Source organism: Erpetoichthys calabaricus, chromosome 10, assembly GCF_900747795.2.
Source record: "Erpetoichthys calabaricus chromosome 10, fErpCal1.3, whole genome shotgun sequence".
Lineage (NCBI taxonomy): Eukaryota > Metazoa > Chordata > Cladistia > Polypteriformes > Polypteridae > Erpetoichthys > Erpetoichthys calabaricus.
In genome coordinates, this window is record NC_041403.2 from 147,226,265 (window position 1) to 147,242,778 (window position 16,514).

General features: G+C 39.0%; 1 protein-coding gene across 1 annotated transcript in view; it reads right to left on the reverse strand.

Moving 5' to 3' along the window:
* The window catches only part of LOC114658451 (peptidase inhibitor R3HDML-like), a 38,237-nt gene that overhangs the window by 17,753 nt on the left and 3,970 nt on the right, over window positions 1–16,514 (reverse strand). The window contains exon 3 of the mRNA XM_028810522.2: window positions 1,678–1,796. Within this exon, the coding sequence (XP_028666355.2) occupies window positions 1,678–1,796 (119 nt within the window). The remainder of the gene's footprint in view (window positions 1–1,677; window positions 1,797–16,514) is intronic.

Genomic DNA, 16,514 nt, shown 5'->3' on the forward strand with positions numbered 1-16,514 from the left:
CTATGTATGCAACACCTATTTTTGCAGCTATCATGACACGTAACCGATTCTCTTTGCTGCTGAAATTCTTTCATTTGAATGACAACAGAAATGAGCCAGATAAGAAAGATCCAAACCGCGACTGCTTGTTCAAGCTACGTCCTTTGATTGATCATTTATTTGAAACATTTCAGTTGCCCTACATGCCAGGACCGTCAGTTACAGTTGATGAAAGTTTATTGTTGTGCAAGCCTGAGAAAAGGTACATTTTGTGTTTTATTATGTGTTTGCCCATTTCTAGAACTTGCACAACATTTAGTGGTCAATACTGCTTGAATAAATGTAAAAAATGTAAAAAAGTAAAAAAACGAAAATTGTTCAGATTTCGCCTGGCGTGGGGAATATTTAGGGAGTTGGCGGTTAAAGGGTTAAATCTCACATGTAGTATAAATCAAACTGTAGATGACACTATCCTACAGTAATAAATGCCTTCTCATATCTAAATGTTTTTAATGAAAACCAACAGGAGTGTAGATCTGGGGTCTGCAGAGTCAGTCCTGGAGGGCTGTAGTAGCTGCAAGTATTTGTCTCAACCCAGTTTCTTAATGAGAAGTCAATTCTTGCTGTTAAAACACACTTACTGCTCAAGCAACATTCTTCATTTGTCATTTTAATTGTCGCGCTTTTTAAGATTTCGATTCTTCATTGCTTATTTTAGTCTTAAACATCTGCATTCACTGTTTTTAATTTGTTCCTTGTTTGCAATAGGATGCAATTGACAAAGGAACCAGAAGTTCCTCCATGTAATTTGTTTCAATTAACACCTGCTTGTACACATTGTGAATTATCTGATTTAATAAAATATCTGGAAGGTGTGGTGTTGGTGCAGAACTGTGCAGTAAAGTGGGGGCTTGGTGACAGAGCTCACGCTGAGAAGTAGGCTGAATCTGGGGGCCGCTAGAATCCAGTGGTTGTGAATTTGTGACTGACTACCTGCATTTACCACACTGTGAACTGAGAAGGCTTGTGGTGTGTGAGTATGTTGAGCCCATGACAGAACACTTGGCGTAGTCAGCAGGACTTGCACAGTGGTGGGGTAGAGTGTGGTAGAGTGTGATGCAGGGCTGGGTGACACAGAGCTCAGCCGACATCACCCGGTAAGCATACTGCTCCACTTACAGCTTGTCCTTGTGCCTAGAAATAAGGAAGTTACTCCATAAGCTGACGTTGACACAGAGGCTGATTCTGTGTGGTGTCAGGATTCAGAGGTCACAGGTTTGTGGCTGGCCACCTGCGGTTACCACAATACAAATTTGTAAATTGAGAATGCTCATGATGTGTGTGTGAGCCCATGACAGAACAGGAGGAAACAGAAGATAAAAAAGGTGAAGGACTGAGAATTACTCATCCACTTCAGCCTACAAATCATTTGGATGATGTCCTTCGAAAGGAAAAACATCTGCAATATAAGAATAAACTGATATGGCAAAATGAAAACATCAACATGCTGTAAAATTAAATAAGATCACTTATTGGTAAGGACTAGTTTCTAATTAAAGAATATGGCTAGAAGAAAAGCCTGAAGCCACAACATCACTCCATGACCTTACAGAGTCATAGAGCAGATGAATATACAAACAGAGACATACGATATGCTGCTTCAGCTTACTGTTAACAATTGGCTGATTTCACAGTTACCTTCCTGAGTAAATAGCCAGGTTCTGTCCAACAAACTTCATGAGCTGTGATGGGCCATGGTCCCAAATGCACTGTGATGCCCAGGCTTCGGCGGACTTTGCAAGTCTTTCATCCCATACCTAAAAATAATTGCATGCAAAAAACAAAAGACATTTTTTATTAAATACATATTTTTATCAACCTTTTTTCTCACAAGAAAAAAGTCAACTGTATTGTAGAAGCACAATATCAAAAGAAATGACTAAGCAGAGTGTGTATTGGAGATCATCGCCAAATCCTTGTCCCACAAAAATGAAAAAATTAGCACAACTAATACTTACTGTAACTCATCTTTTTGAGGTTTTTGCGCTGTCTTGTTTGTTTGCATATCAAGTCTACTCATTAGTGGTGAAACAGCCATAATGTTGCTCATACTGTCTAGTTTAAAGATGCACACTTCAAAAATCACACTAATAAAAAATAATATTCAGCACAGCAGCTTGATGGTTAATTCATCTGATTTACTGTGTGGCAAGCGGCTTGGGGCGATAACCCAGCCGCGACACCCAGAAGGACCGGAAGAGGAACTACGCCTCCTCCAGACCACGAGGGGGCAACCGCCCTGGTGGCTATGGGGACCATGGGAAAGGAGCTTGGAAGCTCAACCCTATAGGGGCCCGTGGTCACTGCCAGGGGGCGCCCTGATGCCTGAGGAGCCTTGGCCCTCAGCACTTCCGCTACACCCGGAAGTGGTGGGGGGAAGAAGACCAGGGACACCCGGAGTGCTTCCGGGTGCGCAGCCGGTACTTCCGCCACACCAGGAAGTGCCGGCGGAAGGTCATCAGGAGGCACCTGGAGCACGTCCGGGTGAACATAAAAGGGGCCACCTCCCTCCATTCGGCAGCTGGAGTCGGGTGGAAGAGGATGAAGCCAGGAGGAGAGGAGTGTAGGCGGCCAGAAGGAGAGGCATTGAGGAAAGAGGCCTGGACTGTGGGTGTTTGGTACGGGGTACTGGGTTGTGTGCACTGTAAATAATAGTTGGAGATGAATAAACGTGTGTTGTGGTTGAACCTTCGGTGTCCGCCTCTCTGTGTCTGGGCTGTTCCCCACAATTGTTAAGGTTCAACCAGAGCTGCTGTCCTGGCTTACATTTATTGTTTGTTTAGTCTTTTTGTTATTATTTAAATATATTTTTGAATGTTATGTTATTAATTAGGGCGTGCAGTGGTAGCATTTGTTGCCATGCAGTAAGGAGACAGGGGTTCTTGTCCTGGGTGTTCCCTCCATGGCGCTTGCATGTTCTCCTCATGCCCATGTGGGTTACCTCCTGGTGCTACTGTTACCTCTTGGAGACACAAAAAAAAAGACATGCAAGTTAAGTGAATTGCTGTTGCTAAATCGACCCCAGTTTGGGGTGTGTGTGTGTTCACCCTGTGATAGACTAGTGCCCCAGCCAGGGATTTATCCCGCCTTGTGCCCCATTGACTGCTGGGATAGGTTCCAGTTACCCTGCAACCCTACCCTGAATATGTGGGTTATGGTAATGAATGGATGGATGGATTGATGGATGGATAGATGGATGTTTTTGGTTTTGTCCTACAAACTTCATGTTCTGTGATGGGCCATGGTTTTACTCTGTATAAATTTGCAGATTTAATATAGTCTTATTCATTTATTTTTCTATTGTATCATAGTAAGTTTCTATGCAATGCCTGCCCTGTCTCTTGTAAGTGGAGCCCGAGGAGGCGGGGCCAACTGATTTTGCAGCGGGGAGACTGCAGCCAGCAGTACACATAGTGGAGTTGCTCTTCTTAATGATTGGTACACCCAGGGTTGTTGCCCCTGGCTCAAGCTTATTTATTTGTATTTAGTCTTTTTGTTGATATTTAAATATAAGTTTTCATATTCAGTTTTTGCATAATTCTGTTTTTGTTTTATCTTTGTATTTTTGAAATATTATAACTTTAATTAATGTTATTGTTCTTTAATAAGAAGTGTGCTGTAGTGCGTAAGGCTTTGGACTTGAAACCCTGAGGTTTTGGGTTCAAATCCCACTACTGACACTGTGTGATCATGAGCAAGTCACTTGACATGCCTGTGCTCTAATTGCAAAACCAAAAAGAAATGTAACCAATTGTATCATAAATTTTGTAAGTCACCTTGGATAAAGGTGTCAGTCATATAAGTTAATGTAATTATTTTATTTCAGCTTTGTATTGTATTTAGAATATATAGATTTGTGTTATTTGTCTTCTGCCCTGAAGCTTAAGACTGAGTTTCAAGGGCATGTGAAGCTGATGCAGCAGCACGCGAATCACATCCCCAAGGACTAGCAGCAGCCAAGACTTTGGAATTGCATTTTTTTCTGCAAGTTGGTTTTTGATTCTTTTTATCTCTGTTGGGAATTACCTGTCACTATTATATTCTAAATAGCAAGGATCATATGGCGTACGGCCAGGGTCCATGACTGGCCGGGATGGCCCTTCGTTATATGCTCAGGGGGTGCAGCCCCAGGGTTGGAGCGGTGCCTCGGTTTCCCTCAGGGCTCCATGGGAATTGGAGTTGGGGGCAGCCCTGTTGGGTCCCGCAGGAGCCGTCGGGGGGGGGGGGGGGGGGGGGGGATTGGAACTCCTAAGCCCTTATGGGCAGTGTTTTCACCACACCCGGAAGTGCAGCCGGAACTCGGCAATCAAGCTCCTGGAGCACTTCTGGATGAACTATAAAAGGGGCCAGCAGCCACCACTCGAGGAGCCAGAATCGGGAGGAGGAGGATGAGGTTGCCTGGGAAGAGTGGTGGAGGAAGAAAAAGAGTGCTTTGCTTGGTGTTAACTTGGTATTTGTGCTTGGGACTGTGTTGTGCCTGTGGGGATTACTGGGAAGACATGCCCCACAGGTGAAGAAATATAAATAATTGTTTTATTATACGTGCTTCCCATGTCCATCTGTGCCAGGTTGGGCGCCTATATAGCGCCTTTTCACAATCATTTTTGAGCAGATTAGGGGAAGAAACATGGTTAAAATAAAACAAAGGTCAAAAATTTGGGATCGAAAAATCTCACAAATGACACAGCCAAAATATGAATCAAAATTCTTAGTCAAAAAGAAAAGAAAAGGTCAGAGCTAAAAAATAATTCAACCAAAAATAACGAAGGCTTGAGTACAGTAATCCCTCGGTATATCGTGCTTCGCCTTTCGCGGCTTCACTCCATCGCGGATTTTATATGTAAGCATATTTAAATATATATCGCGGATTTTTCGCTGCTTCGCGGGTTTCTGAGGACAATGGGTCTTTTAATTTCTGGTATATGCTTCCTCAGTTGGTTTGCCCAGTTGATTTCATACAAGGGACGCTATTGGCAGATGGCTGAGAAGCTACCCAACTTACTTTTCTTTATCTCTCTCTTGCGCTGACTATCTGTGATCCTGACGTAGGGGGTGTGAGCAGGGGGGCTGTTCGCACACCTAGACGATACAGACGCTCGTCTAAAAATGCTGAAAGATTATCTTCACGTTGCTACCTTCTGTGTGCAGCTTTTAAGTATGCTGCACGGTGCTTCGCATACTTAAAAGCTCAAAGGGCACGTATTGATTTTTTTTATCTGTCTCTCTCTATCTCTCTCTCTCTCTCTGTGCTCCTGATGGAGGGGGTGTGAGCTGCCGCCTTCAACAGCTTTGTGCCGCGGTGCTTCGCATACTTAAAAGCAAACAGCCCTATTGATTTCTTTGCTCCTTTGAAGAGGAAGATATGTTTGCATTCTTTTAATTGTGAGACTGAACTGTCATCTCTGTCTTGTCATGGAGCACAGTTTAAACTTTTGAAAAAGAGACAAATGTTTGTTTGCAGTGTTTGAATAACGTTCCTGTCTCTCTACAACCTCCTGTGTTTCTGCGCAAATCTGTGACCCAAGCATGACAATATAAAAATAACCATATAAACATATGGTTTCTACTTCGCGGATTTTCTTATTTCGCGGGTGGCTCTGGAACGCAACCCCCGCGATGGAGGAGGGATTACTGTATATCTGAAAACCTATACAGTGGACCCTTGACTTACAAACTCAATTCGTTCGTGAGCGCTGGTTGTAACTCAAGTTGGTTGTAAGTCAAGACTATTTTTCCCGTAAGAAATAATGGAAATGCCCTTAATGTGTTCCGAACCTCCTACAGCAACACTTACTTAACTTTTTTTAATAAAAAAGGATTGTATAATGTGCATAATTTACCAAAAACACCAATAATTTTTCTAATGTACTAACCAACAAGTTATAAAGAGTGCCTAGCCTACCAGAAACAAGAATTTCATACTGTACTCACCATTTAAGTTGACATCTTTGGCTTGCAGGAAGGAAGGAGGAGGAGAATGAAATGGAAGGTGGTTATTGTTTGGAAGGAGCCTCCTTATACAAATCTTTTCTTTGTAAAATTGTCGAGATGGTGGATTTCGACATGCTGTACATATTAGCGAGATCGGTCACGCGAACACCACTCTCATATTTCCGCACAATTTCCTTTTTCATTTCTATTGTAATTGCTTTCTTAACCTTCGTTACCTTCTCTTCCTTCCTTAGCAATTATCGAAAAAAATTATATAAATCACTGCACTGACCGAAATTACGTCCACAAACACATGTATCTGGGCTCCAACTGACGCTTACAAATGCTCTCGGCTGTTTGTTTACAATCGCACAAGCGGATACACGTGACCACATTCGGGCCGTAACGCAAGATGTTGGTCGTAATTCAAAACAAAAATTTTGGTCGTAAAGCAAGTTGTTCACATGTCAGGCCGGTCGTATATCAAGGGTCGACTGTATTAGGAAGTGTGCTGACAGGTGACCTTCTAACCCATCACATAGTCAAAATCAGGGTCACAACCTCAGAGACTCTGTCACTAGTAACCAGGGTTGCATCTTAACGACAGGTAAATAAAAAGGCAACAATCATAAAACAAATAAAATAGACGCTGAAAAAGCAAAATAAAATTTTTAAATCCTAAACTGTAGGTTGTAGAAAGGAATACAAAATAGATCCCTACACTCAGAAAACACCAAAGTAGAGTTTCCATTTATCCAAATACGTAACAGATAATAAGAAAAAAAATACCAAAAAGTCCTTTCATGATAGTTATAGGGTTTTGGCTTTTGGACTGGTTTTGCTCAATTTTAGGTTTACCTATTTAAGTAAACATTTTGTTTCCCCTTCTGGGTATCCTGCCTTTGCTTTCTATTTTCTATGATGTTTGCTGATGACATTGTGATCTGTAGCGATAGTAGGGAGCAGGTTGAGGAGACCCTGGAGAGGTGGAGATATGCTCTAGAGAGGAGAGGAATGAAGGTCAGTAGGAACAAGACAGAATACAAGTGTGTGAATGAGAATTTACTCTAGGGATGTATGCGACAAAATTCTAGTAATTAAATTATTGACAATCTCTATTGGGAGCAAAAATCGTCAAGCATTCTGAATTTTACGGGGACATGGATGTAGGGAGTTCCATGCAAAGCACACTAATTGCTTGGTGGTTAGCAGATAGCCAATTTAATTTAAAGGCCACTGCAGCTGACATCAGAAACTAAAATGGTTAATTACATTTCTTTGGTGGTTACTTTTGTTTCTATGATTTATTGATGTTTAATTTTCATGTATTATTGTTTTTCATCATTCTTATGGTAACACCATGGTCAGGATTGCTTTAGTATTTGAATATATTATTCTTTTAGTTTTGACATGCTTCAATTTTTGATTGTACTTCCACTTTGTACAGAGGTGAGCAAGTGCAGCTCTTGATGTTGGCTCACCTCTGCTATAAAATAGGGTGATGTACACAACAAAGCATCCAGACTTTGAATAACAAAGATAATTAGCACTCAACTAAATAATATGTTTACATTTTTTGGTGCTTGCTGCAGCCCACTTTACTGATTTCAGTGAGAAGTCAGAAAAGAGGTTTGAGAAAAGACCAAAAGAAAAGATGAGGTTAGAATGTGATGGGACAAAGTTGTGAGAGTTTTAAGGATAGAGGTATTTATTAGTTTATTGATTTTAGTGCTTGCTGAGTAGTGAGTTGTGGTAAATTGCAAATGAAGCCTGTGACCGCGTGTGCTGATTACTGTCAGGTGTTGAGCCGCATGGTAAAGAGGACTAGGGTGAGTGAATGAGGAGGAAAAAACCAAAGAGGATGAAGGAATATGAGTAAACCCTCCTGAAGGGCAGGATGGAGGCTGATGTTATTTTTGAGGGACAGTGCCAAGTCACATAAGGTGCAAGTGGTTAATCCTGTTGCTGATTACTTAATGAGCAGTGGAGATGGGATGTTTATTCGAAGAACTCACGAATTGCTCTTTGTGATGGCCGAAGGAGGTACAGAGAGAGAGAATGGGGATCGTAGGCGTTGCAGCAACAAGGAGATTGAGTGAGAGTGAGACACTGGATGCCGTTGCGGTCTTCACCGGAGATATGCAATATGGCAGCTATGCCTAGGTAGTCGGAGTTGCTGGGGACTTTACCAGGGTTCTTATTCAGGATTCCTGAAGAAGGATGGTTTCATAGTTTGGATGGAGAATTCCATTTTATCAATTTTTAACTATTTATTGCGCACTTACAAACACTGTTTATATAAAGAATAATTTCTGACAAGCACTGTTTAGTTTTGTATAATTTATTTATGCTGCTATACAGTAAATAATAAAACACTACGCTGTTTTGCACATGAATGCTTGTATTTGTCTCCTTCCTTGCTACTGATCCATCCTCCATCCATAAACTACCAGATACCCTGAGGAGAGACAATGCCATAGGCTGCTATAATATGGTATCACACATGAAAACAAAGCAGATGGTCAAAACTCAAGATCAATGACAGAAATGACAAAAATCCCCAAAATATTCTCAGAATAAAGCACATATGTTTATGTTATACTACATTATACTTTGTTTTTGTCAAGTACTCAAAAAAGATCAAAAAGATTTGCCTTGCAGGATCTTACTCTCATAAACCCATATTGCCTGTTATTTAGTATATTATATTCATATAGGTAATTTTCTAAAGTATTCTTATAGTTTCCAAAGTTTCTTATTATAATTACCATTTTGCATGGTATAGAAATATGACTTACTGGTCTGCAAATACCTAGATAAATTTTGTCTCCCTTCTTGAAGATTGGAGTCACATTTGCAACTTTCCAATCATCTGGGGTCATGCGTAGAATTCACACAAAAACATGGTGTAAGGACAAAAGTGAAAATGTGCGTACGCACAAAAAAATCCAGATGCATAAATCTGTGCATTCGCCAACTTCCACGTTCTTCCGCTCCATAAATCTCGGTCAGCGTGAAAAGTAACGTATGTGCATGCACCTGCTGCCACTTCCCAAACTCCTCCTAGAATTACGCCTCTTTGAATATGCAAATCAATATAAATAGCCCTTAAGCTCAGCGTTCTGTGAAATGCCAATGGCAAAACCACAGGGGGAAATAAAAGAATTTCAGCAAATACCAAGTGGAGGCAAGGAAAAAACATACTATTTGTTGGTATAAACAGTTGTATAAACAACAAAAGGAAGTTGATCGAGTGACTTAGAGTGTCAGAGAAACTCGAAAGCTCAAGTTCACAAAGTCGCACAGTGCCCGAAATAAAAAAGAAGTTGTCAGATATCAAAGTTGCCATGAAAAGGCGAGTCGTAGCCCACCATCTGAGTATCATATGAAAGCTTATTAGGGTACAGAGAAAACAAAATAGGCACACAGTGGGAAAAAAGCACGAAATGTCATTTTCAAAAACATAAAAATCTTTAGGGAGTCATTTCCAGATTTCCACAACCTATTATTTGTAATTTTCAGTTTGTATATTAACCAATCTCGGATCGCTAGTGTTTTGGTCCATGCTTTTGCCTTTTTTGTTGTTTAATGCCTTAGGTTGCAGCCACCTATATTTATTTTTTCTCTCAATCAGTAACTTATAATTGAGTGGTCACAACAGAGAGGTGACGATACATTAGTCAAAAGTGAGTTACATTAGTAATATACACAAATGATTCTAAGTCTACATCCAGTCTTGTGTCTCCATTCAAGTAAGGCATGACCAAACAATAGGGTACTTGTCATGCTCATAGGTATAAACTCTGTAGTCACTCATATTGTGATCAAAGATGGTTTCCACCCAGCTAGTAATTACCTCCCTGAGATTATGGCAGCAGGCACTTTCATGGGTAAGAACATAAGATATGTGACAATTTAGCTTGTGTGTTTAGCTAATAGCTAATCTGTCTCATCCAAAATACTTTGTAAAGGTTGTAAAGGTTTCTGATTCAAATACATGAGGTTTTCCAGATTCCAACAACTCTGAGTCCTAAATTCACTTCTCAGTACAGTATAAGTCATTACTCAAGAAATGCCTTAAAGGTCCTGAGCTAGGGTTATAACTGATAGACCTTTTCATTTTAATCATTGGTCTACCATGCAGTGAGTGATTTAATCTGTGGCACAACATGCAAAGTGTCATAAAAAGCAACATAAAATATGACCATAAGATGAAGCTTCTGAAAGGGGAAAGAACAGAATGCTGTTGGGGGCATAATATAACATAACATAGATAATGGAAGATTCAGTTTAACCCCCTATAAGTTATAGAAAATGGAATGTTCACAATCTTAACTCTGTGTGACAGTAAAATAGGCCTTAGACTGAAGCTAGACAGCTAGAAAGAAACAGGAATGGTCAGACAGATAGACATTAAGGGCATATAGTTTTCTTTCCATCTGTTGCATAGAATATATAGAAAACCTTAAGGAATATAACCTAGATATTTAAGCAGAATATCATAAAATTCCCTTTTCCCCTTTCTTTTTTGTGTGTATTATCAACTTTTTTCTCTATTTTTTGGTGTGAACTGTTTGCTTTAAATTTCACTAAAGTCTTTAAAAATGAGGTCTGTGGAGTATTTTGTACGACGAGTCATACTAGTGCCGGAATGTCTATCTGGTAACTGCATTTGAACGATTTTGGAAACCTTCGTCAAATTCAGCTACAGTGGCATCGCCTTTATGAATATTTACTTTTTGAATAGTTATTGGACAAGGCAAGAGACAGATGCAAAAATCATATTCTTTGACGTGCAAAACCCCATATTCCTTGTACAACATGTACTTAGATTTCATAGGAAAGGTAAAAAAAAAGAAAGAAAGAAAGAAAACAGCTCTTTTACTGTGATGTTCAGCAGCTGTCCCTGTCCTTGATCTTGTCTTTTGTTTCTAGTGGTGACAAGTGGTGGCTCTGAGACTAAGAATCTGTGCTGGTATCCTGAAGGTTGCCGGTTCGAATCTCCGTCATTGCCAAAAGAGATCCTACTCTGCTGGGCCCTTGAACAAGGCCCTTAACCTTCAATTGCTCCAGGGGCACTGTACAATGGCTGACCCTGCACTCTGACCCCAAGGGGTATGCGAAAACTAACAAATTCCTAATACAAGAAATTGTATAAGGTGAAATAAAGAAAACTAAAAAAACAAAATTACTTGTTCTTGATTGCCTTATTTTCTCATACAGTATTAACATGTTTCCCCCCAAGGAGCAATGTTTAATTTTGATTTTTTATTTCCCTCAGATGCTGCTGCATTTAGAGGTGCAGTCACCTGAGAGAGAGATTTAATGTCAGAATCTTGACGCTGCAATTTGCCTCTGTATTCTCAGTGCAGACAGGATCTTGTGGTTTTGATAGTTTCTTATTACATTGTTCAAATCAACTAGAAGATTAAGTGTTGCTTTTGTTTCCATTGCTATATGGACCCGAGGAGGACAGTGTTTTAATGCGAAAGACCAGAAAGTAACACATAAGTCAGAATTGTGGCGAATTCATATAAGGGAAATCAGACAGATCTCTCTCCCAAGCCCAACGTCTTTTGCCAAGAATAGTAAATCAAAAATTAGTTTTGCTCCTGTAAACTAAGATGGTTTAAGAAGTGATTGCTCTGACCTTTATGGGATCACGTTGATGACATCATCTGTCACGAGCCCGAACCTAGCAATGCCATAGCAGCCTAGGACAAAATGGCGGCACCAAATATTAAATAAAAATATGAAGATGAAAACACTTGTCATATTTAAATTCTGCATATCACAAATGCCCTAAAGTGAAGAAAACTTTCAGAAAGCCATAAATAGAGGGCCAGAAAAATTGAAAACAAACAAGATTATAAGAATCGTGGACAGTTTTTCCCAATTGTGTTTGATATTTCAGGTTTTTCCTAATTTTTACCCTTTTATTTCCTTTTTGGCTTTATCTCAGGTTGGGCTTATTTGTTTTAGCTCAGTTTGGTTTTAGATGTTACATTTGCTTTACGTTTATTTAAACCAGAGTTACTTTTTAATTTGATAATTTTGTTTACCCTACTGAAAACTTTTAATTATTGTAGCAATCATCTTAATCAAAATATTAAAAAATACTTAAAGTCTTGCTTTTGGGCAGGCTTTTCTGGTTTTAGTCCTCCCTCTGAGAATTGACCATAACATTAATCATGTTGTCCAGTTTTCTGCTATCACCCAGAACAATGTAGCATACTAGAATGGTGACATTAAGTTGGTGGGAGTGGATGTGTGTGAGGGACCTTCATCCTTTTCAGAGTTTGTTCCTGCTTCACAAACATGTACTGAAGATAGACTCTGGACTGCATTAAACATGTTCAGAAATAGATGGATATTATGGTTTGCCACACACATGCATGTGGGAGACAACTTCAGGGTTTGTCTACTGGTAATTACACTCTAAGCCAAGGGGTGGCACTGCTTTGTTTCTTCCTCTCTCTGCAGAATGGATGATTGAGAAACAATTAACCTATGATGTCCCTTCCACCTTCCTGAACCCACTCCTTTTACATCTTCTGTCTGAAAAACGGATGCCGCCATCTTGGAATCTCGTCTGAGCGTGATGTCATCACAGCTATTATGTGTATTTTTCTGCAAACTTCTGTTCTCATTTATACAGGATTACCTAGGTGCCCCAGCCCTTTAATTTGTTGTCTCATTTATTCACAGGGTTTAGCAATTTTCTTCATTTGGTGGTTAAATTGAACTGGAAATTCTATCTGCACATCAATCGAAGTAAAAGAAATGTGTATTGCAATGAAGCTGTGTGCCAGCCGCAATAGGCTCGATATGTTTTTATAACTAATCTCCACATCCTAATCAGAAGTGAAATATCAATCCTCTTTATTTAGATTCAGTTAATAACAATTGAGAGACAATCCCTTCAACCCTTGCGTTGGACCACAAAGGCAGTTAATCATCCGAGTGATTTACTGAGAGGAGTGTTGCCCCGCTTTTGGCAAACAAGCAGCTCCTCTACTTTGAATTACACTTTATCTGCTGTCTTTCCTCTACTTCAATTCAAGTTTTGTTATGACTCTGTGTACCTTAAACAATTCCTGTTCAAGTATTCTGGTTTCTTTTTGTTCATTTTGTGTTTTTGATAGTGATGTATTATATTTTGCAATTGTTTTATTGTTGTTATTATTTTTGGTTAGTAATAAAAATAACTGTTCCATTTTTGGTGCGGGGCGGCACGGTGGCGCAGTGGTAGTGCTGCTGACTCGCAGTAAGGAGACCTGGGTTCACTTCCCGGGTCCTCCCTGCATGAAGTTTGCATGTTCTCCCTGTATCTGCACAATCCAAAGACATGCAGGTTATGTGCATTGGTGATCCTAAATTGTCCCGTGGGTGTGTGTGCCGTCGGTGGGTTGGCGCCCTGCCCAGGGTTTGTTTCCTGCCTTGCACCCTGTGTTGGCTGGGATTGGCTCCAGAAGACCCCCCATGACCCTGTAGTTAGGATATAGCAGGTTGGATAATGGATGGATTTTTGTTGCTATTTTGTTTTTTTATGGTCTGTCATTATGTCATGCTTTTGGGTGCTACATAGCACATCTCTGGAAATGACGTAATTAACACAGCGATATAAAAAGCAGCACATCAGACAGATCTTATGTAAAAAACAGCCTTTTGAGTGTGTGTGAGTGTGTGTGGGTGTGCATGTGTGTTGGTATATTCCCGGTTCCTAACTATTTGCTTGAATCGTGGTTTGGTAATGATGAACGATTGGACTGGTCTCTGTTTCTGACTCTGGCTTCTGTTAATGTCTCCTATGCCTGTCATCCCCATTTCTCACTCTGCATTTCCTTGTGCAAGGCATAGCACCTTTTCATTGTGGGTGTGGAGTTTACATCTTCTCCCCACATCTGTATTAGTGTCTCTATGGCACACTATTTTCCCTGCCATTTTCATAAACACACAAGTATGTTAAATGAATTAAAACATCCAAATTGGCTTGAATGGAGCTGTAATGGACGAGTGACCCTTCCAAAGCTGGTCTCTGCTTTGCACATGAAGCTGCCATGATAGGCTCCACTGTATACATCAGTATGGAAAAACATAACCTCAATCTAATTGGGTCACTTGTCCTGCTAAGGTGCTATGGCTCCCTTATTGTGTCTCCGCCTGGTATATCAAAGAACCACAATGGGTGCCACTCAGAATTAACTTGCACCTCCTATTATACTAACATTAAATGAATTCTGCATGTATTAATATTGAATTATTTTTAAAGGTTTTCTGCTTGAGGAACAACAACTTCATGTGCACTTCACTAAAGATTTAGTGAGGCATTCTGATTAACTCAACTTAATATTAGGAGGTTCATACAGTACCTTCAAAACTTTTTTTATGCTGTCTTACATTTGTTGCTCAAATAAAAGTATTTTTTTCCAATACATTTTTTAGTTGCAGAGAATGAAAATGTATTTTCATTATAAAACTTGATTTATGTGTTTTATTAAAGAAGACTGAAATTCTCTTTTTGTAAATAATGGGCATGTAAACGGAGAGTAAGAAAACAGTCTTTTGATGAAAACTTGCCTGTGTACGGTCAGCAGGGCCTTTCCATGCATTGTGTTACATTTGCAGCATCAGCCCTTGCATTTTTTGCATTTTTCATAGTCACTGAGCATAAACAGCAGAAAGAGAAAGTGAGAGACAGATATATGGCTGCACCTATATTTCTTACTGCTTTATATAAGCTTACAGGGAGTGAAAGTTTGAGGTAGCAAGATGTACTTCTTGGCATGGGAATTTAAAATGTTATCTTTATATGTTATACTTCAAATATAGCTAATATCCTAAGAAGCATCTAACTTAGGTTAACTTATGAGTGAGCGAGTGATGGTGCATTCGTGACTGAACTCTACGACTGTCAACTTTATCACATGTGTACACTAATCTATAATACAGTATGTGACAAAATGCATCTTAAAAGCATATTAAGTGGTTTACTTCTTTGCCATGGTGCGATACCGAGTTAATAATTCACCCTTTTCTCTATGGACTAGCATTCCATCCAATGTTGGTATGTTGGCCCCATGACTTTATATTAAATTAAGTGGGTTTAACCGTGTTATCCTATATAAATGTTCAGTGACTATACAATTTTATATTAATTTAAATAAGAACAATAATAGTGCACTTCCCACCCATCAGAAAGCAGCCATCCAACTTCCCCAATTCTCACTAAAACCCACGTAAATGCCTACACCCTTGGAATAAAAGTTTATTTATTGATTACGAAATTAAGAAACTGTTTAATGGGAACCTTTCAGAACATTATCCCATTTTTGGGATTTGAGAGTGGAATTGGGTCTACACTCCTCTCATCTCCTGTGAATCCCCTTGGGATTAATAAAGTATCTATCTATCTATCTATCTATCTATCTATCTATCTATCTATCTATCTATCTATCTATCTATCTATCTATCTATCTATCTATCTATCTATCTATCTATCTATCCTAGCACTGTGGAGTCCTTTCACAGTAAAATCAATTTTAGTTATAAAAATAAAAATATTACCTTATCAATTACTTTTAATTTTTTCACCTATCTTGGAGTCAGTTTTCTACGGAGGCTGAGAGAAGACATGCAATATCGTTATTTTTTTAATTGTTTCCTCGAGATAACAGACTAATTTTATCGAGATCTCGATAAAACAAAAGATCTTGTTTTCTCAAAATTATGAAATAATTGTATCTAACGTTTAATCTTTAGCTCATTGAAGCCACATCCTGTATGAAATGGCAGAATTTAAGAAGGCTTCAGATGTATAGGCGTTGCAATCTAAGTGAGCCTGATGCCAGGAGCAAAGGTTTTAAGTTTTGTTTTTTTCGAGATTGCAATAAAATTATTCCGTTATCTCAAGAAAAAAATTTTTGTTTTCTTGACGATAAAATTAGCCTGATATCTCGAGGAGACAATTTAAAAAAATAATAATATTGCATGTCCTCTCTTGGCTTCCGTAGTTTTCAGGATTATATAGACATTTTGTGATAAATGCAGCCACTGCACAAATGCATTATTGTGAAGCAGTTTATGGGCCAACAGCAGTACACCTTTTTACAAAACACACAACCACACGGCACAAGTTCAACATTTTTTGAGAGATTCATCAGAAGAATGTGCTTTATAACAAAAAATGTCCCAGAAAATGAGTTTGTGGTATAAAGGAAAGTCAAGACCTGTTATAGCAAAAAATTGGATAAAGAAGAAATGGATAAAGATGGATGACTCTAGTTGATTTATATACTATTTAAAATGTTTAAGAATGTATTTTTATATGTATTACATGTAAAGGTTTTATATATTATTAATATTCTCACAAATTCTAATTTATAATAATAAATATATAATAATAAATAATATATAAAACAATGCTTCTTAAGAGCAAATGAAATGGTTGTACTTTAGGGCCTTAATGAATTCCGTTCAATAATTTGCCCTTTTCTTAATTTTCTTCAGTTCTAAGAAATTGAGCCCTTCTAGGCAATAGTGTG